This window comes from Motacilla alba, chromosome 2, assembly GCF_015832195.1.
Source record: "Motacilla alba alba isolate MOTALB_02 chromosome 2, Motacilla_alba_V1.0_pri, whole genome shotgun sequence".
NCBI classification, from domain to species: domain Eukaryota; kingdom Metazoa; phylum Chordata; class Aves; order Passeriformes; family Motacillidae; genus Motacilla; species Motacilla alba.
The window spans coordinates 80156777-80179609 of NC_052017.1; the positions used below are offsets into that span (position 1 = coordinate 80156777).

General features: G+C 41.7%; 1 protein-coding gene across 1 annotated transcript in view; it reads right to left on the reverse strand.

The window, feature by feature from the left end:
• Positions 1 to 3019: 3019 nt before the first annotated feature.
• The window catches only part of ANKRD33B (ankyrin repeat domain 33B), a 46730-nt gene continuing 26916 nt past the window's right edge, over positions 3020 to 22833 (reverse strand). The window contains exons 2-4 of the mRNA XM_038126788.1: positions 19356 to 19485; positions 13668 to 13808; positions 3020 to 6188 (exon numbers count right to left, since the gene is read on the reverse strand). Of these exons, the coding sequence (XP_037982716.1) occupies positions 5338 to 6188; positions 13668 to 13808; positions 19356 to 19485 (1122 nt within the window). The 3' untranslated portion in view covers positions 3020 to 5337. The remainder of the gene's footprint in view (positions 6189 to 13667; positions 13809 to 19355; positions 19486 to 22833) is intronic.

Here is a 22833-nt window from a genome sequence, read left to right on the forward strand (position 1 = left end):
AGGTGATCAAAGACCACATTTCCCTTGTGCAGAACTTGGGTAAAAGCTGTGTGACTACTATTCCACTAGACTTCCCTGTGAAAGCAGCCAAGCTGATAATACAGCATGTCTGCTCTCAGTAGAACTATGTTTGTATATTCTTTTCAAACACTACTTCACTTTGGTTTGGAACACAACTTTTAGAGGGGCTATTACTGAAATTCCCCATTTACTTATTGTGTCCCATTAACACTCTCACACAAGAATGCAAAACACCCCACACTACTGGCTTCTGCAAAAAGCTGGCTTCAGTACAGTGGCAGCAAACACAAGGAAACCTTAACTCCCTGCTGCTGCATGTGGTGTGAAAGTAAATATTTTATCACCTTTGTCAGCAGAAAGCTGTGCACAGAGGCTCAGGAAGCACCTTTGGTGGTTAACACTTCTCTGAGCTGACTTCAGTTACTATGGCACCAAGAGTAAAAATCCCATTGGCACGCACGCACACGGAGCAGAGATGTTCCAGCAGTTCCTGTGCCCCTTTCCTGATCCACATTTACAGGAGCTCACTGCTCCATCAGTGCCTTGTGAGAAATCACTGAATGCATCCAGGACGGCACCCGCGAGCACAGATTTTGCACATCTGCCTCTGGAGGGTTTCTGTTCATTTTGTGCCTGTGTGGGAGGAAGGGCTTGGGCAAAGAAGCAAACTGTCATTCGTGTGGGAAGCTGCTACAACAGGAAGGGGAAAATGAACCACCTGAATCCATTTTCCCAACCTCTTCTGTTTCCCTGAGAGACAACTGAAACAGGAGCATTTGGCCCACTAATTATCCACAAACCTGTGCACAGTTTTATAGATATAAAAACATGCTACAACCATTGTAAATTCAAATGTGCCAAGAGAAATGGCAAATTTAAACCTGACTAGGCAAAATTAATGTGCATAATAACTTTAATTATCCAGTGAAGTACAATTTTCACATAATCTAATCCCCTGCCTCTTCTCATGCAAGTGCTCCATAGTGTTTAGTGAAAAGGCAGCTGGTCTGTTTTCCCTTTGTAGCCTCCACAATATACCCCAAATTATTTGTTCCTCTTACAGAACAGTTATTTAATACTGGCTTTTTGAGAGATGGTCATCATTAACATATATAAGTGCTCCACATTATCACTAGGAGGTAAGAGGCTTTTTATATGTATATGTGTTAATAATACATGTTAAAAATTTTAAATTATGTGTGTATATATATGTTTTATGTATGTATCTCATTATTACTTTATATAGGAATGATGTTTATGTGTGCCTGTGTTACCTGGAGGTAGTTTTATAGGTATGGTTAAGTGCAATACCATGTATAATTAAAATAACTTAATGATATAGGTGATTATATAGGTAGGGAACTGATTTGGAGCATCCAGTTTGCCCAGTCTGGGATATCCAAATTTAGCCTGTTTAGCATTATAAAGCACATCTCAGTCTCAGCATGGATTTGGCTGATATCAGTTATACTTCCCAGTGGTCAGCAGCTTCACAGCCAAAGCAAAAAGGGTCCAGAGTTCACAAAGTTTTCCCATAAGTGCTATATTTAGCTGTACATAGGAATTTGCCAAACAGAAGGAAATTCCTGCTCTCCAGAATGAGATGAGTTGGCCCTTCTCATTTTCCAGGAGTCTTTTCTAATACTGTGACAACCTGTGATACCTTTGGAGGTATCTATGAATACTTCTCTGGGTTTTTTCCTTATTTGGATGATGCCCAGTGCAGTGGCTGGTATTGGGTGATGGGAAGATGGTGTCTTCTGGGAGGGAGGCTACTGGGAACCCCCATGCTGAAGCTCTTCCTTACCAGAGATGAGAGAACAATATGATTTTAGAAAAGGTTTGGAAGCAGTTAGACTTCCACCTTCCACTGTCACTGTCATTAAATCCCTGTTAGTACAATTACTGCAGAACTAGGCTGGCCCATGGGGCTGGGAGCTTCCTGGGAGCACCATGGTGAGATGTCCCCAGGGTACCGAGGCAAGGAATGGCTGTGATGGCAGACACAGACCCCGCTCCAGTCACAACACTCCAGGACATGCTTCCCACTAATGTGCCACACTACAGCCTGGCACTGCAGGCAGGTACAAAACATCCCTCTGCCCTAGGAATTAATGTCCCTTTTCCCTCTGAGGAGCATCTTTCTACAGCAGCACCTTTGCCTTCCCTCAGGGGCTCCAGCTGCCAGGATGTGCTGCCAAGGGTTTGCTTGCTCTCTTTTTTAGAAGGTAAATTGTGCTGCTTGAGTGACCAGGAGAAACCTGAAGTGCAGCCAGTATTTCCTAGCATTTCATAGTTATGGATCCCTTGGGGGAAAAGAATCCACAACAAAACACAGATCAAGCCACTCTATTTGTGCTGAAATCCAGCAGAACTCAAATCCTCCTCGGCAGCAGAAGCTCAAGGGGGACAGATGGCTGAAAGCAATCCAGGTGTGCCTCCTCCTCCTCCTCCACTGTGGTTCATTTGCCACAGGTTTCAGGAAGAGTTTTGTGGGAGCTTTGCCCACTGCAACCTTCAGACAGGTAAGATAAACAGCAAGTGAGGGGTGCAGCCTTTAGGGAGAGGACAATGATGAAGAGGGGAAGATAGCAGGAGAACAGTGAGGCAGCAGGGGAGGAAGGCAATGAGGACACAGAAACCTCTGGCATGCACTGCCAAAACCAGCAAGTGCAAAGCTTTACACAGATGCCCCAAGTGGAATAACATTCTCAGCAAGGATACTGGGAGACCACCTGCTTGCAGCAGAGCAACATGGACCCAGGCTAGCAAAGCAATGACTTCTCTCTCCAGCAAGATGACCAGTGAAAACCTGATGGGAAACAAAAGCAATAGTTTTCCTTAACTCCTAGGAAAAAAATTCAAAAGGAGTGGAAGTTAACCCACAATAACTCCAGGGAAACCAAACTGATTTTAGGTGATGCTGATGAGTCTTTTGACAAAAGTGAATGGGCTTTTAGATCCACTGGAAAGTGAAAGGCAGCATCCCCAAACCCCTTTGAAGAATGAGAGTGACAATTAGGTTTAACATCTTGTGCCTCTTTTAATGGAAATATCACATTTATGCACATAAACACAGTAAAGTACAAAGGATTAGAAAATAGGCTTTATTTCCAGCCCCTAATTCTAACATACTGTACGTTAATCCCTGAGTGCACCTGTCAATTGTCGGTCTCTTGCAGGTGGTACTGAAAGTGCAAATTCAAGTGCTCAGCTATAGCACAGGTTGCTTTTCAGAACCAAATCTGAGTGCTAAATCTTCAAAACCCTGGGTTGGCAGTAAGCAAAAATTAACAGTTAAACCATTCAATCCAGTGTACCAATTTGAAATCTATCGTGATACCTTTGCCACAGCCAGCCAAAAGATTGTCTTCCTGCTCTCCAAAGAAATGAGTTCAGCTTGTATTCTGGTCACCCCAAAGCCAATACAAAATTGGTGCCTATGAATTGCACAGCACTGATGCACTTGCAGATTAAAATGCCATTCATATTCCCAGGACTGGGCAGGTGTATTGGCAGGTGCATATTCCTCCAGCTCTGACCTAGGAGGCCACCTGGCACTGCAGTCTGGCCAGCACAGACGTACAAAGAACAGGCTGCGTGGAAAAATCCGTGTTTCCCGCATCTGTCCTAACCTCTGTCAGACCTCGCAGACAGGAAGTAGCAGTGCTGATCTGGGCTCTAGTTTTCAATCAACTGAATTTATTTCTCCCATGGCATGCACAGTTTCACTACAAGTTCAGTCAGACTGTGGCCAGCCTTTGTGCTGTGGGACTAAAGGATGGGAAAGTTTTCCCTCTCTTTAACTGAGGGGAGAAATTGGTGACAGCAGCAGCAGCTGCTGGGGTCTACCTGGGCTCCAGCAACGCCTTCAGGAGGACACACTGCAGCACATTTCAGTTCAAATGTGTGCAAAGCCTGAGCAAAACCTTACCCTGAGCATGTGCTCTATGCTGTTTGCTTTGGACCTCTACTTCTATGAGTGTGGTCTTTCTTCAGCAAGCAGCAGGTTTACAGCCCGTCCTCACCAGAATTTGCCAGGGCTTGTCTTGCTGTTCAGGCTGACTGTTGGTACAACCAGAGGAACCCTTAATGTGGAGCACAAAAACCTGCAGCAACCCGTGGGAACTGCCACTTGGAGATGCACTTCCATACTGGGGAAGGTTTTATCCCAGTGTAGGGACAGGGGGTGAGGTACTGCCCTCTTCGGGCACCCAGAGGTGTGGTACCAAAGCTTACAATGACATCTGGCCACGTCAGTGGCTGAGCTGCCTGGTACTGCACCTCTGACTGGTTATTCACAGCGTGTAGCTGCACTTGACACCTGGGAAAGTTGCTTGAACCTCTGAAAGCTGCATAATATTCTTGTCCTGGCTATATTCTGGAAAGGTTGACAATAAACCTGGTGAGTTTTTTGAAAAGAAACTTAAATATCAATCTAAAAAAATATCCACTGTGCTTTACCATCTCCCTTATTTCACAGTTAAAAGCAATGACAAAATATTCCCTGAGACTAAAAAGGAGACATAAGATAATGGATAAAGGGAAATCCATTGGGGGAGGCAAATCTTAGGTGATGGTGGCAATCAAAAAATTGTCTTGTCTTCTATATTTCTTCAAAGAAATCAGTCCCTGCACCTGATTTATACTTGCAGAAGACGTGAATCCCTCAACTGCACAGATATTTCATATTAAGCCCTTTTTAGGTTCAACAGAGGTTCAACAGCATTAAGAACTGCATCCATACAGACTGTATAGACCTGTACTTAAAATCTGTTTACTGGAATAGAAATAAAGTGCTTAGTATATCCAAAACAATTGTAGACCTGGATTTTCACTGCCAACCAACACTGTGGTAAATTTTAAACTTTTAATTATTACTACAAATTTTTGCAATACATCTACCTAAGGAAGAAGAGGGAGGAATGTCTAGTGTCAAAAGCACAACTCATTAATTTTGTCCATTACAAAATGAACAAACACAAAATACAATCCTTTCAAACACATTTTTCAAGCTGTTTCACAGTCATTCACCAGGAGCTGGAAAAACAGGAATCCACAAGAGGACTGCACCACTTAGAATGTCCTGTCAACAGCAGACCAGTTAACCCAGTAAGTCTTCCGGCTCAAAATACCTTCCTGTTCCACAATCAGACTTGCTGTGGCATAGCCCTTGCTGTATTTCTGCTCCTTGAAGGCCATGACTCAGTATTCCAGCTCCATGAGCAGTGGGCATGCAAGAAGGCATTCAGTCTGTTATCTTGCTAGGATAACAAGACCAGCGGCTCAAGAACTTTCTCAGCAGCTACCTTCAAATCAGGTCCTGCTCTGGGCAGGAGACACCTGCCTGGGCTTTTGAGCCTCTGCTGCTCTATTCTTCTCCAGTTCCTCTGCCTTCCTCCGCTCCTCTTTTAGTTCCTTGTATCTCCACTTGGGAATTTGCAGATAGGGGTCCTCCTTGGCGCTGCTCCTCCTCCTCGCCTTTTCTGGCTGGAAGGTGGGTGGAGGAGCCTTGCTGACACGGACCTTGGGGATGACAAATCCCGGCCGGACACTGCTCCGTCGAAGCAGGTGGAGTGGCAGCAGGCTTGCTTTCCTCGTGGCTACCGTGGTCACTTGGGACATCGCAATGCTGATGGGCTGCAGGCTGGCTCGACGCTCCTTCTTCTTGGGAACCACGGTGATTTTGGAGTTCTGAAAGAGCTTCTCGTAGCTGCTAACATGATCTTTGTCTTGAGATCGGATCTCCTCTGCTCTCTGCTTCCTAAGTATTTCCTGCACTGCCAGTCGTCGTTTCCCCACACAAGGTGGGCTGCCTGGGCACACAGTCCGGCACCCCAGTGCAATGAAGGGACTTCCCAGACTTGTTGTCACCTTCACCATGTGGTCGAGGACCCCATCCTCTTCCGGGCCATAGAAAGACCGGAACGAGACAGCTGCCCTTACACACTCAGAAATCTTCTGCAAACAGCTTTTTGGCTCTGCAGCCTTGGCAAGAAGTTCCTTCATTTTTGGCCATTCTGGTTTATATTGATCAGAAAACTGTTCTGGGCATGGCCTGTCCATGAGCTTCTGCATGACGAAGGCAGACTCTGATCTTCCTGTGAAACAAGCCCACTCCCATGAAGTCAGCCCACGGCTTGGGTCAGTTGCATGAACATTTGCCCCTCAAAAGAAAAACAATTAGCATTAATTAATTAAAACACCCACATTCCTGTTATCAGAGGTGAGTCAGGCAAATCCGGACACGAAAATGTCACAGAAAATACACAATAATATTTGTGTCAAAATGAACATGCAAGAAGGATAGACCCCTGACTTTATGAACTCCTTATTTATTTAAAACAAGCTAAAAGACATTAACACTGCATATATTAAATTATCATAGAATTACAAATAATGAAATAATGAATTTCCCCTGCATTTAATCTTGACTGCCATTTTAATATCCATTCAGTTGAGCTCACAAGAAAAGAGTTACAGGTATGGAAAAAAAACAATTCTCCACAGAGAAATTCTTCCCCATATAGAATAGTGGACTTTGTACTGGTCACTTCACTTGGAAAAAAGTGCTAATGATCTTAGGCTAATGATCACAAGTTCCATGAAAATATTCACTCACAGCTCACTAGGGGTGAAAACAGCAAATAAAATATAATTAGTTTCTTAAAAAGCATTAAAAACGGGGAAAAAATAGAAAGTAAAAAAAGGGGAAATAGAAAAAACAACAAATGCGCAATTCATGCCCCCTTATGTCTGAAAGGACCCCACAGAATTAGGAAATGTTGAGAAGATGGTAACAAGGGTGATCAAATATAAGGAAGGTTTCCTTAATGTCAAAGAGTGGATAATGGGTGAGATGGACCTTCAGTCTGAACCCAGAACAGCTGTTCTCATCTACCTGAGATTACCAGCCCTAAGGAAATGAAGCAATTGTTAGCCAAATCATTTTCTTATTGCTAAGTGAACCAGCCATAAGAGGCAGCTGGGACACTGGCTACACAGCAGAGGCTTAGACATTTGAAGTGTTTTGTCCTGGAAGGAAATTATTTCAAGTGGCCTATCCTTCTCCTATTCCCAGTTTATGATCTTTATCTCTCCAATTCTGATGTCTGTCCCCATCACCATTCTTTTTTTCTCACACATTGCAGCATCCTTTTCCATCTTTGCATTTCTTTTTATCTCTCCATTTTCCCATAAGACCCTGCACATTGGCTTTTTCCCTTGTTCTTCACTCTTGTTTTCAAGTGGAGTTACACTCTTCCCCTCCAGAGCACTTGGGTTCTTGAAAAGAGGATACAAGAGTATCACAAGAAGCAGGTATCCTACTCTGCCCTATGGTATCCTTTACAACTTCCTTAGTACTGTACCCACATTCCTTGGCAACCAGAAAATTGCAGGGAAATCGTCCCATGACATTAGGGTGTGTCTGTGGGCATTTGTCAATGAGGGTGGCATGTGCCCACTCCGGCTGACAGAGAAGGGCTCTGTAAAGGACACAGGAAGCTCAATTCAAAGTGCACCTGTGGAAGAATTGCTGCAGAACAATGAGCAGCAGCAAGGGTTCTGGAAGGTGAAGTTAGCAGGACACTGTTGCAAATAGCCAGCGGATTACAGCTGGTGAATGCTAAAGGATACAAAAGACCTGTCCAAAAACTGGCTTGATGGCACCAATTAAAAAGAATCTCAGAGAGGTGTCAAGGACTTGACAACTGGCACCAAATCCTGTGCTTCACATCCAAGTGATCCTGGGCACGCCACCTGGGCACACACATCTTGATGCTTTACAGTACATGGGTATGAAGGTGAAAGAATGAAATCATTGGGAGAATGAGGGAATACGCTCCGGTGTCAGACAGACAGGTTCTTAAACTGAAAATCCTTTGGTTTATATTCTGCCTTTGAACTTTGACTGATCTCACAGGGAGCTTTGCACGCTCCAGTCTGCAGACTGTTCAGCAGATCTGTTCCCTGGGACGTGCACGGGCACTTTGCCCAGCTGCCTTCAACACACTGAGCTCTGCAACATTTAGTCATGGTTTACTCATATCTCTGTCCCTGAAGATGGTTTCAGAGTTTCTTGAAAGAGTTTAAAGATGGGATAGAAAGAACACTTGATTTATTGAAGGGCTTCTTTACCAGATGAAGGACCATTTTCAAACAGCCAACACAAAACTGACCTACAGATCTTGTCACAAAAGTGACAGTCTATCCCATTGCTTTGTAAGAAGGAGATGTCCAGAAATCTGAGGAAAGGACCAGAGAATACTGATAATGATACTGTTACCAAAATACTGATACAGAGAATAATAATATTTCTTTTCCACCTGGATTATCTTGGAGACAGCATTTCAAACTGGAATAAGAAGGACTTGATATAAGGAAAAGCAACTACAAACCAGTTTGTGGTGGGTTCAGTATAACCTTTCCCACAAAGGATGTTTTGTCATTACAAGAAGATAAAGGCATGGGGAAAGTGATTAAAACCTCTGCTTTATTGAGTTAGTCCTTAAGTCTCTGAGAAAAACCTAAAGAGAAGATGCTGGAGACATAGATCAAGAATGGATGTGGAAGGAGACACCCTAAGCAAAATTGCTGGTAACAGTTTAAGTGTAATTTAGGTGAAATTTGGAGAAAGGACACTCAGAGAGAGAGCACCAGGGCACTGCAGGGAGTCAAGCATGGGACCTGGATTGGAAGGCAGAAAGGAGCCAAAGAGAAGGAAGGAATCAAATCAAAGAGTTCACGAGCTGTGGATTTGAAGAAAGGATTGCAAGATCTCAGAGGCAGAATGGTTTGGTGAAGTTCATGACTACAGAAATTACAGATAAATCAGTGAGGGGAGGGAAAAAGACATACCAACACATACCTCCTGCTTCATTAACCTCTTTTTGAACAACCCTGCCCAAACTTCCTATCTTTGAATTTCTCTCAGCTCACGCTAGCCTCTTTCCCTGGTCCCTTCTTAACACTTGCCTGAGCCTGAACTCCGGCCCAAAAGAGCTCCCTGCGACTGTGGCAAATTATGTGGAAGTTGTTTCCTTGATGTACATATAACAGGAAAGGAATTAATAGAGGAAGAGCAGCAGCTAAAGGAATTGTCTTCAAATAAAAAATTTAATTTGCAGCTGGTAAACAAGCAAGAGGTCTAGACAGCTGTTCGCCATTATCTTCAAGAAAAAGTAATTTCAGTTCTGATATGGTGCAGCTGTGAGAATTTGGAGCAGAGTAGCTCAAAACAAACAGTGTGACAAGGTACTCACAAGGGGCTCCCCACCTTTGCTTGGGGGCTGTGCTCACCTTTGGTCCTTGTCTGGGCTATGCCTGTGCCCTGCTGGTCTGGACCCTGACCCACAGACCTGATTTCTTGTTTGACCTCTGACCCACCTTGTCTCTATGAACTTGCCCTTGTCATCATGGACTTGCCTGGCAATCAATGAAGCGCTGCCTGATCTAGGTTATTGTCACCAGCCCTGCCACATTCCTTAAAGGAGCACCTTTGTTGATGAGGCTGGTGTTGAGGCCTTGCTGTCACCCTTGGCTCACCTTCCTTTGGGGAGAAGCCCATTTTTTTCTGACAGATGGGTCCCCAGGTGTTTTGGAAATTCTGTCTCAGAAAACAATACTACAGAGTATTGAAATCCCAACCTATCAACAGAAATCAATGCTGACTTTGTACCTTGTATCACAAAATCTTTTCTAAGGCATGATTTACCATAGTTTTATTGATTTTCTGCACAAATCAGGAGACATTCCTGAACAAACTTGTCATTCAGCAGAATGCTTTATCTGGAATATACATGAGTACTCATGTCCCTTTGTAAATGTGATATTGAACTAATTGTCATTTCAGTGTAACTGTAGCCTACAAGTTTTCTTTCAGGAATGCTGCACTTGCCACTTGCCTTGCTTTTCCTAAAAGTTTCCCTGAAGATCATTTTCAGCACAATTAATTTGAACACACGTGCTCCTTTAGGATATAAATATCCTATTTTATTAAGACTTCATGTCCTTTTGAGATGCAGAACTGGCATCTTGGGTTTAAATACGGGGCTGAGGAGGCTCAGGCGTCTATTACCCAGCCCATTTTATGGGTAGTGTTTAAAGCCCAGTCTCCAGATCCAGGGCCACTCCGACAACATTACTAAAGCAGCAGAGAGTTTAGACTGGAGATTACAGCAGGGCTTGACACGTGAATAGCAACCAGCATTTCTGGCTGGCTCTCCTGATGAGTGCTGGCAGTGGCGCGGTGCTGGCAGCGCAGCAGCCTGTGACAAACTGCCGATGGGAGACCGGGCCCCCCTTCACCCGCTGTGCGCTCACAAACAGCAAATTCACATGTTCCAAAGACTCCCTCTGGAAGAGCAGCGTTACGGCCAAGTGTCTCAGAGTGCCTTAATCTTGTAGTGATTGACCTTGGCTCCCCTCCACGAACTCAAATTTCAGAAAGAGCAGTTACTTTGGCAATCCAGCTCCGACCATCTGTCACACATTGCTGTTACCTCTTTTCCCATCTGACTGTGCTGAATCCATGCTAAGGCAGCCAGGAAGGTGAGTTATTTTGCTTTGCTGACCTCCTGCATTGCCATTAGTAGCTGGCCATCAGCAGAGGTCTTACCAAGCCACTGAGTGGACGCAGGTTTAAAAATGTCATGGCTGTAACTCTTTTCTAAACACACATAACTGCTTTGTAGCTGTGCAGGTAGACCCACAGCTGATTATGGGTGTTTCCCCTCTATGCTGCCATGCATTTTTACATTTTAATATCAAATTTTGCTGCTTTATTTGTGAAATTGATTTATTCACCAAATCTTTTAATAACTTTTACCTTCTTCAGCTCACTAGTACTTGTCAGCACCCACTCAGTGTCCCTTAAATCCCAAACTACTTCTAAATCCATTCTGAATGAGAATTTCCCTCCTTCCCTCCCTCCATTTCACCAGACTGTGCAGTGATAAAAAATACAAAAATATTAAAATGGGTGCAGGCTATTTACTGCACTTCCCTTGTGGCCCCTATTTTGAGCTGAAAATGTGAGGAACTACAAGTACTCACTGAGACTGTGATTTAGAAAGTCAAAAGTATATTAACTCTCCGGATCATTAGTTGATGAACAATCTTTGGTATCCTCACTATCTCTGATGAAAAACAAGCTGATAAAGCTTTCTGTAGGCAAACTCAAGATGGAGGCTAAAAAAAGCCATTTTCTGGCTGTCTAAAGGTTTGTTCTCCCCAGTATTCTGTTTTCTCATTAATCATGGAAACATTAAGAAATGGCTATCCAGATGCCAGAGGCAGTAACCACGGCAGTGAACTTTGATAATCATATTTTAGTATAAGAATCAGAATAACAAGTACTGAGTTACTTACATAGATGAAAGGTTGTGAAACAGCTTCTAGTGACCCAAACAGAAAGAACAAGCTTCCCTCAGATCTCTAGTGATAATAATAGGTCATGACACCAATAGGTCATGACACCAATAGGTCATGACACCATAAGGCAAATTTGACAAGTCAGAAAATCATAGGATTGAAGTTTCATTTTAAGTGATGATTTATAATACTGGAAAATTCTGAACTAGCATCTGCATGAAGTATGTGTGAGTCCAGAAAGTGCATCTGTTTCTAGTGGTGTTTGAGCTCTAACAGTAGTTTCATAATTTTTTGTCATAAAAATTTAAAATGAATGGTCCAATTCCTGAGCCTTTGTTCCAGGGTAAGAGGCTACAGAACCTAGCAGAAAATAACATACCAGTTACCACATCATGTTTTCTGTGTCACATCAATGTCTAGAAACTGGATATTATGGAATGAAGGATTGTAATATCACTATGCTTGATAAAATCATGTGACTTAAAATACTCTGATTCTGAAAGATTAGACTCTTGTGACAGCAAAGTCACTGAAATGAACTCCTTATTCAAGATCTCTCTCAATGAGATGGACCTGTAGGACTCTTGATCTAGACAGTAACAATATTCACATGCCACTTGTTATTTTTTTCCACAATATTTAATTTGTGGTTTTATATTTGCATCTGAAAAACAAGAATATATGCTAATATAAGCTAGTTATTTAATTGTTATCTAACAGTTTATATACCAATTACTCCATAGTAAAAAACCCATACAATATTGTGGCTGAAAAATGCTGTGTGTTAGGACTGCTCTTGTAGTAGCTGGTGCCTCTTGAGGGGCTTTCTGAGTATCCTCCCCCACCACCTTGCAATGCAACAGAGCCAGAAATTCAACAGCAGACAAGTGCCAAGAGCAAGAAACATAATTCCTATTCTCAGATGTGAAGAGACACAGGTGGGCAGACAGAGACCTGCTCACTCCCTGTGCCACAGCTCCCTCCTTGCAGCAGACACAGTCCTGGTGGTGCCCTGTGGCTCATAAACCTGGAGACCAAACTCAGAGCTCTAGAGGCATTAACAAAAAAATAAGTCACCAAATTTTCCAATGTTCCCTGGTGGGATGTTGTGGGGTTTCCTGCTCACCCAGGGACTCCAAATGTGGGGTTTCACGTCCCGGATTGTGGTGACCCCGAAAGATGGAAAAGTCTCTCCTCCCACCTGTGCCTTTAAAGAAAGACTCAGTAGTTTTCTGTTGTCCGGTCTCAAGGTTGTTTATTGTTGGTTATCTAAAAGATTCTTCTCCCTGAACTGCTGTGGCCCGTTCAGCAGGTCAGACAAAGGCACACTGCCCTCCCAGGGGGCTGGTGCCATCTTTTATATCATATATTACGTACTACATGTTTATACTTTTTCCCCAATGCCTACTATCTATATTGAATAGTGACTTTCTACTCTAGACCAATCTGTGAGTGCCAACATCACCAAAGACATGGAGGCTAGGAAGGAGAAAGAAAGAGGACAGGGCACACCCAAATCCCTCCATCTTAGAACCCCTGACCCCCATGTACAAAACTTGGACCCCTGAGTACAAGGCTTAAAACCCCCCTGTACAGCACTCAAAAATCCTACTCTTCACTTCATGACTACTTCTACTATAATATCTAAACTTGTGTGTGTGGCTTGTAATTCTTCATACAGAATTAGTAATTTGCTCCACAGGCTAAGATCAAAACCCCACATGTGTCTTTGGCTGCATGCCAGGGTCTCAGAGCCCCCTGCCAGCAGCTCTGGCCATCCAGGACACCCAGAGGGATGTTCTGGATTCCGACAGGATGTGGCCCCTACACCCAACACTCCTGACAGGGGCTGGAGCCCCGAAAGCTTTCCAGTCCCCAGCACGGTTCAAGGCAGAAATGGAAGTCTGGCTGTGATCTCACCCCTGCAGTGTCTGCCACACACAGAGAGGGCAGCAAGCGACCAGCATGTCTTTCCCACCTGTGTCCTGGATTTCATTAACTCCTGTTCTACAAATGTTGATGATCCTGCTCCCCAGACTCTCCTGGAGACAATCAATCTCACCCTCACAGCTCTAGGAGAGCTCCTGGGTGAGGTTGTACAAGCCAACTCCTGCAGCACGTGCCTTCACTGCCTTAACTATGGCTTATTTAAAAGCTGCGTCCATTTCCAGGGAAGGCTGTAGCACTGTTCTCAGGGCAAACATCCCAAGAGCCAATTTTATTCTTGGTAGTTGTTAGATGGTGACAAAGAAGAAGAAAATAACTTTGCATACCTGCCATCATCAAGGCTTTCACACATTCTGTTCGGCCCTGCATTGCAGATTTCATCAGGGCTGTGAATCCAAACGCATTCCTCTTCTCAATATCAAGCCCAGGAAAATAGTTCAACAAATAGTTTGTAATGGTTATGTGTCCTTTAAAGAAACAAAAAAGCAGAGAAAATGTCATACAATGCAGGTGCTGTCTCAAGGATAAACCAAAAATTTACTCCTGCAGGTCTGATAACTGGAAAATGCAGATAACTAATATGAAATCTTTTCTTTGTGTCCTTTTCCACTCAACGCAGTCATCAGCCTTAGGGTTCAGTGACCATGACTTTGACCAGAATATTGGGATAGGAGGTGGAAAATCTGGATTCCCACCTTCTCTTGAATTGCTCTCCTTTCTGAAAAGTCAGTTTAAGGGAATAATTGAAAACCAGAAATGGTCACTCTGAGGTTGCAAGGGGCCCCAGTTTCTTGACCCAATGAGTAGCACTGCAGAGAGAATCCCTACACCCTATGGCCTATGACCAGGGACAACGGATTGCAAAAGTTCAGCTTTTTTCCTCCCCTGGTAAATCTGAGCCTTACAATCATGGTGCTTCATTAAAAAGTGATGACTGCACACAGTTGTTCCAGCCAATAATGCTTTCAAACAGTGCCAGGCCTGATACAAGAGAAAGGAGTATTTTGTGTAGCATCCCACATTTTTTATTTTTCCATCTGACAGTGTAAAGCCACTTGTCTACTCTCCTGCAGTTGGAAAATGGGATTGATGTTCAGTTTTGGTAGTAAAATAAATTATTTAAGTTCTGTTTCTAAAAGCAACTGTTGTTGCCATTCATGTGCCTTGTATGCCAGGATAACTGGTATCTACAAGGCTATATGGAGGAGCTGAACACATCTCCGGCTAAATGGTTGGAAGACCAATTAAGACACCAAATCTTTATAATTGGACTATCAGATGAATAGCTAGGGCCATTATGACTCATTCCAAACAGTTTTCCCTTCACTTGTCAATCATTTTATGATGCTTTGACGCTCTATAAAATAATGCCGTCTGTCAGGCAGCTGCAACAATCACAATTTAATTAGTAAGAGCTGTAAAAATATTCTCTCATTTCGCTCTGCAGACCAGATGACTATTCTGTGATGCATGCCATTCAAATTCATCTAGAAATGTTACTGAAGCAGATTATAATTCATACAGGACAATTTTAAAAGTCTGAATCATCACATCTGGTGTAGATTTCATCAGCAGCCACTTTGTACCAACACAGTCCTCCATTCATTTTGAAAAGCAAGTTCAGAAAGCCTTTACCAATTAATTTGTGTTGCAGGTGTTACTCTTTCCTATAATTTTTTTTACTCTGTTACCTTTCTGCATAACTGGAGACTCTCATGAAACCTGAGCAGATGTAGAGATAATGCAGATGAGATGAGATGAGCAACTCCAGAGCCAGAGAAAACTAAATAAAAAGCTCCCTGTACCTTGAGCAGTCCAATGAGAATGAAATATAAAGTTTCAGCGAACCACAACAAGCTGAACAAAGCAAAAGTGAACTGTGTTCAGGGCAGGATCAAGTGACCTGGTCCTGCTTACTCAATACAGAGATTTCAGCTTTGCTGATTCTATGACTCCTTCTATTCTAGAAAGGAGTCAGTTGCTACTGGGGTAATCTTTGCACCCAAATTGTTTTGCAGGACATGCTTTGATTCAGTGATGTACAACATGTGTCTTCATGAAGGTTTTGGAACAGTTGAAATCCTACTTTTTGACCACAGAAACCAGAGACAAGCTGAAAACAAGTAGAAAGAATAAAATGGAAGATTTTTCAGCAGTTATTACATCACTAAAGATGTTCTTCCCTTTGCCAAAAGTATAATTACAGTAAGAGATGTTTTGCAAATCTGGGGTAATCCTAAGAATTAATCCTGAAAGACCTTTCTTAACCAAAACTCTCCAGGGGACTAGAAATGGCCTCATATTAGAGAGAAAAAGAAATAACAGCAGTAAAATATGAAAAAAACTAAGAAGTTTGTGATTCACAGAAGTTTTGTGTCTCAGGGATTCCTGAAAACCAGTTTTAATCTGGAGGATCCTCTGTCCTCTGAGGTTTGCATCAGATTTCCAGTTCAAACAGATATCAAATTCAAAGCAAAACTCAGAGCTGCCAAGTTTTAGTTCAAACCCTGTCATACGCTTTTGATTTATGCCATGAAGTTTGCTTTGGTTCTCCTGTGTCTGTGTGAATGAGCAGCCTGTACCTAATTTATAAACTGGGTGAGCCTCCTGTGATGTAAAGTCTGCTATGAAAGCCCTGTGCAGCTTTCAAATAAACGAGCCTGGGCTCAGCCCATTTGGTAATACTGAATTCAAAGCAGGCTCTTGCTGTTTGCAAGCCAGATCTACTTCCTACCAGATCTGGCATGCCAAGGGCTCACTTCTTCTCCCTGCGAACCATATTTAGAGATCAGCACAGATGTCTGTAATAGCTTAATTCACTTTATTGCTGCCACAAAGGAAAGGCCTATAATGATGACAATATTACCTAATAATCTGTGTAATACAGGCAGAAGGATAAGCTGCATAGCAAGGAAGAACTTTTGTCAAATAACATCTCACTCCTGAATTGTACCTGCAAAACGCTTGTGTTTGGCCTGCGGGTAGCAAATGCTTCCTCACAGATGGATGGAACCAAAGACACCCAGAAGGTTTTATCCTCTGGGTGTTTTAGGTGTTTGTGTTCTCATGTCTTTCTTAATAAACAGAAACTGGGATAACTTCCAATTTTGTGTTCCCAGCAAGGCTCCCAAACTGGTGGCTGTAACATAAAACATCTATACTTTTAAAGCAAATACAACTCCCTCTGAACACCAGTGCACGCCAGCTACAATACACTGATGTAGCTATGTCCCCATCAGCAGCAGAACTGAGGAAAAAAATTGTAATTTTCCTTCTTTTCCTTTTCCACTTGTTATTTCAATCGCATGTTTGTATCAATCTCCCTTTTCTTCTGCATTGCCCTTGTAATGATGTTTAATGATTTTGCTTCTGCTTCAATAGCATTGCCACCCGTTTCTGGGCACCACCTGCTGCAGACTGCAATGCATTAACAGTTCTGGGAGGCAAGCTCTTTTTGAAAAGGGATATAAGGAATAGGAAACATAGAGAAAGCAGGCGAACAGACCAATTTTCAAATGTGACATTTACACACAAAGCAGAGCACTTTTTGATTATTTTTCTATACTAATAAGCTTGTTAAGACAGAACTGCTTTTCACTGATCCTTCCAACCTGTCTTTCTCTGGTCAGCCCATGCAGAAAACTTCAGCCTTATATACTTTTGTTGAAGGATGAGAATCTCAAATTATCAAAAGCAATATGAGGAACTGAACTCACTCATCTTCTGAGACTCTAGTTGCTTTTAAATTTAATCCTATTTATTTCAAGCTGATGCTCATATTTGAGCATCATGTCTGGGTAGTCATGAAACGGCATAGGCAAGAGTGGATTTTCAACTCCTCAGCACAAATGAAGAGACCTCTCTGTCATCTCTTTTGGTATGTATACCTCATAATGCCAGTGCAGACTCTAAAACACAAGGAACAGCTCCTCAGGACGATATGTTTTCTGCCATCCAGCTCCTCTTTGGGGTCTGGCCATACATGATGGCCCACCTGGCAATGGATCATAACAAAAATCACAGCACTTTCTGAGACCTTCAAATACCATCTCACAGATACATGAAATAAGGTGGATTTGCTATTAGACTTTCCACAGGAAAACCCATCGTTTTGGTATAAACAACAGTGATCTCAGAATAACTTATTTTGCAAAAATGTGATTACTTTCACAGCCTAAAATTAACCCTCCTCCAGCAAATAAATTCTCCACTAAGGCAAGCTTGCATAAGCTTTGCTTTTGGGTCTTTATAATACACTGCTCAATGTTACTACTTAACTTCCAGCAATAATTAAGCAGCATCTATTGCACTGTAACTCCTCTGGTTGCAATGTTAGCCTCACAGTAATCTCTATTAACACTGCAGCAGTATCTTGTGATAATTAATTAAATAATTGGTGTAAAAGCTGTAGCTCAGGATTTGCACAGGCAGGGGAAAACATCCAAGTTGTTGGGGGTTTGTATAAGTTTCTGTTGACTACAGTAATTTCCAGTTGCTTTTGGGATCAATAGCAAGTACGGGCAGAGTGTGTCAAGTCAATGTCAGCCCGCTGGATTAATTCTGAGCTCATTATCGTGAGTTATAAAGGTCAAGAAGAAGGCAGTGTTAAACCTTTTTTAGTTCAAATTTATATAAGTGCAGATAAATAAAAGTAGATTAGTGTTTTGGGGACTTCTCCACCTTCTTTGGAAAGCTACTGTACCCATAATTTTGCTATGAATGTTATAGCAAAACATATAGTCACAGTTCTTTCTACCAGCATTCAAGATCCATCTTGCAGGAACTTTCGCAGAGTTCACTCTTTGGTACAACACAAAGCAAGGTTAGGTACTACCCGGAAATGTCCAGTGACACTATTACTAAATTGACAGGGAAACCAAACTGATCCAGTCTTTAGACATGGATTTCTATACCCAGTGATATTCCCTGATGGAAATTTGTTCCCTTTAGGCAGACAGTGTCTGGGAGTGAGGACCATGTCCCAGGAGCTCCCACAAACATCCCAGACTCCTCACCAGTCAACAGACATGATAAATGGTAGCTTTGCATTGCCTTGTAAAGTGACCGCCTTTGCAGAGTGCATTTAAAGGATACAAAGGAAACCAGAGATGCAGAGCCAGGCAACCCCTGAAAAAGCTTTTAGACTACAAGTGATGGCATCCTTCCTTGGAGAAATTTTTCCTGATTTACATGCTTTAGCACTTTGTTAACACTTTGTTAGAGGAAACGAAACCTTCCCTTAAAGATTGAAGCACAGCTCTTCAGTTTAAACAGAAATAATCAAATTATTGTTTTCTAACTGAACATTGGAAGCAAGGAACTTTCCCGGGAGCTTCTCTTACATCTAAGTGATCTTTAAGACTCGTTCACTGAATATTACCATGCTGGGTGGGATAAAAGAAAAACCTTGTGCTGAACTCCGGCCTGCATCAGGATTAACATGGTCGATGTTGATATCAGCTGTTACAAAAGGATCACTGGCAAATCCTAAATCCTGCTGAGGTTTTATGCTTTGCAGCCGTGGAGTGGATGAAGGATGTCTTAGCAGAAAAGGTATTTCTTAATGATGATATGTTTTCTTACAGTCATCAATTCCTACAGACCCTCTGAGGTAGGTGCAGCAAGTATGGGAGAAAAGCACTAATGCAGCACATGGCATGTCCAGTGTTCAATTGTTGCTTGCCAGAACAAACATTGGAAAATCAGCTTAAAGGAGCAAAGCACTATAATATTGAACACTTGGGATGAGATTTTCTTTATTTTAAGTTAAAATAATTAATGGCATCTACTAAAAACATATAGCTTTTCTCCCTTAATCTGCTGGATAAATACTAGCGTAGATCAATTAGTTCAAAGAAAATTATGACAAACCTATTTGGGAGTGAGCTTAGCCAGAATTATTTTACACAGAATTATTTCTTTCAGAGATTTGAAAAAAAATCCAAAAATAAAGTAGCCTAAAGACACACTCCTCCCAAGACCCTGCATGTAAGAGGTGATACAGAGAGCCTTACCTGCCTGTGCAGCTGTAATGAGAGCCGTGTTCCCTTCGTTGTCCTGCCAGTTCACATCAAGGTGAGGGCATTGTGCTAAGGCTATTACAATATCCACATAACCTTGGTAACAGGCAACGATAAGACCATTCTGTAAGTAAAATATAAAGAGAGACTTAGGTTTGCCAGACTGAGAAAAATTCACTGAAGACGCTTACTAGACAGCTGTTTAATTTTTTTTTCTTCCAGACTGAAGAACTGAAAAGGTACCAGCACAACTAGTGTTCACCTCCAGGCACAATGTTCAGATCTGTACACTTCTTTTTATCTCTGCCCTTTGGCAAGTAATGTTTGATACTCCTCATAAATACCCACGAGAGTAGGTATTACATTATGCTACATGCAAAGTAACTGTTTATAAATGGCTTATGCTTATATGGCTATATACTCTATACCCAAATGAGAATAAATCTGATTTTATTATATAATAAAATGAACCCAGCAGGTAAGATGAGCCGGACCTGCTCTGAATATTAATTTTCTGAAAAACAGCTATTTGTTCCATGAAGGGAAAGTGGTAGGCAGGAGTTGTTTTCATACTGACTGTTGCTATCTTTAAATAATTCAAATTTCCCATTAGAACTATGCCTCCTTTTTTTATAATCATAAATAAAATTAAATTGCTTTTAGAGGTCCTGTTTAATGTGTTTCATGACAGCTGGCGGCTGTAAAATTTCCAGGAGGAAGCCAAGCCAGGAGGTAAACCCTGTAACTACGCTTGGTACCCAGATAGTGTTTCACTCCACATCAGCAAACTGACCGCTTCCCTAAAATACAGCAAAATACACTTGTCATTAATTAAATGGAACCACAATGCTTAATCCTGGCTGCTCTCTTGACCACTAGGATTAAAGCCATTATCTCCAGTCTTCAGGATTGCTTGGGCAGCCCTCGTTCATCTGCCTGGCGCTGATGGGTGTAGGGAAGGGCAGGCACAGATAAATCAGCTCTCCCTGTGCGCCCTCCTCGCTGCCAGTGCGTCACTCAGCGAGCCTGAGCACACTGTGAGCATCTGACTGCGCAAAAGATGAGGGCAGAGACACAAATCTCAAACTGCCTGCTTGCCCTGCCAGCCTGAAATGCACTCACACGAAAGACTTGCAAGGAGAACCTGGTTATGGAAACAGAATGGCCCACCCTGACTCCTCCATCATTTTTCTCTTGCTTACACATTCTCTTTATTTCTTTTCCCTATGGACATTGCTAAGACAGAGATGTTCACCAGATGAGAGCCCTGGCTTCTGATTTATTGTCATCTTAACTAGTTAGTTACTTATTCAGTGTCCTGTTTCACGGTCGTTCTGGATAGTTCTCTTGGCTGAGGTGGCAAACACCTTCATTGAGATGCAGGAGTGATAGCTACTCTTCAGGCTGTTCACAGGCTATGTAGGTTATTTCTCAATTACATCTCTCAATAAAATAATTACTCTGCTTTCTCTTGTTCTCAATTCACTCTTGCCCTCAGCATGAAGCAACACCTACCACTGCTTTATAAAGGGCATCTTCATTTCCTTGTGAAATACCTGTAATACTTCAAAGCCTTCTATTGAAATTGTACAGAGGATTCTGCCAAAAGCCATTTATTTTCAGCTTTTTTTTTTTTTTTTTTTTTTTACTGAAGGTATGTACTTTCCTGGTGGGATTGTACAGATTAATCCAAGTTTTACTGTAATGTAATAGTTTTTAGCTTTTAAGAAAAATGCATCAATGTCCATTTTGTAAGGGCTTGGGCACTATTTCAATGCCTTAATAATTTAATTTTTCACCTGATGATCAGAATATAGCTCTTTACAACTCCAAAACTGTGCAGATTTAAAACACAACACAGTCATTCAGTAAAATGTCTGTTACTTATGATAGCAGAAAATTAAGTTTAGAATTGTTTGGAGACCAAAAGCTTTTGACAATAAGAAGGGAGTTTCTATTATTCACTGAAAAAAATGGCATTTTTGAAGATAGTTTCAAAAAGGCTGTAAGAATAACTAAAAGTAGCTCTAATGAAAAAATAAAACCTGCTTCACCCAATATCTGGAGGATATTTTCACAGAATATTTTTTTGTTCTAAAAATAATTACCAGATGCTTAAAATAAGTTTGGGGTTTTTTATTCTCTTTGTAAAAGTATAAAGTTAAAATATTGTTAAAATATTTTTAAAAAAATTAATAACAAACATTAGTTCTTTTTTTTTTGTTTGTTTTTTGGTTTTTTTTTTGCAAGAGGCTTTTCCGTTACAGTATGGAAGGATTTTGTCCTACTTTTAGTGGACAGATAGGAACTAATGCATCTAATACTGGCATTCTGATTTCAGCAGATACAAGACACAAATTATCTTCAAATCAATCAAACTCACTCACTGTTCAGAAGGATTACTTAGGTGTCAACATTTTCTGAAGTTTATTTTCCAGAGATGTTATCAAAGACTGCTTGCTTAAGGATAAAGAAAGGCAAGAGAGAGCAGGAGCTTTCCGAGGGATTACATGATGCAGTAGCACAGAAAATCATCCTTGAAGAACAGTTTTACAAATCTGAAGTGGGCCAGATAAGAGTGTGAGAACCCAATTTTAGGTGGAGTGTACACCCAGCAGTCCCTGGTTGGGAAGCAAAACAAGCTATGGCATGAGAAAATAAAAACAAGTCCCTTCTTTAAAGCTGATGTAGTTTTTTTTACCCTTTTTGCAGTTCTGTGGGAGGTGGGTGAGACAGACTGCTTGCTGAGGGACTGCTTTCCTTTGCATAACCTTTCCAAACGTGTCAGACACTGAAATGGGGTGCAGGAGGCTGCAGTTTTATAATGAAAGTTGCAATAAACTTCTGGATTTGATGGTTGTTTCCCAAAGCCTCATACAATGATACAATGATAATTTGTGTTAACAGGTTGCTTTTTTTTCCCCTATGTTTTTTTCCTTTGCATCCATTTCTGACCCTGTCTATATTCTGCTTGCTGAAAGCTAATGCGAACAGATCAGCCAGCATGTGAAATCAGTCACTATCAAAGTCACTTAGTCTAGAATCTTTAAATTCATATACCAATAAATACTTCCATATAATAAAAACTCCTTCAACAGTCTCAGCTAATAAGTGATACAAAATCGCCTCCAGCAAATTGCTTTTTGAAGAGATCAGTAAAGCAGTAGCCTTTATCACAGCAGTATGCAGGAAAATACAGCTGTGCACTTAATGTCTTTTCAAAATTTAAAATAAATGAGTTTTAGTTAGAAAATACTGAACCTGAACAATCTGGTTACCCTGAGAAGAGAGATGACATTAATATTCTACCAAAGGTATCCATTATTCTGCTCCTCATATGAAAGGCCACAGTGCAATTATGAAATGGTCAGTGTACACAGAAAAAAAAAAAAGGATTTTTTAAATTGAATCTTACCATTATTTTTGTCAGTGAGATCAATTCTCAGAAGCACTCACTACTTCTGAAGGCTTT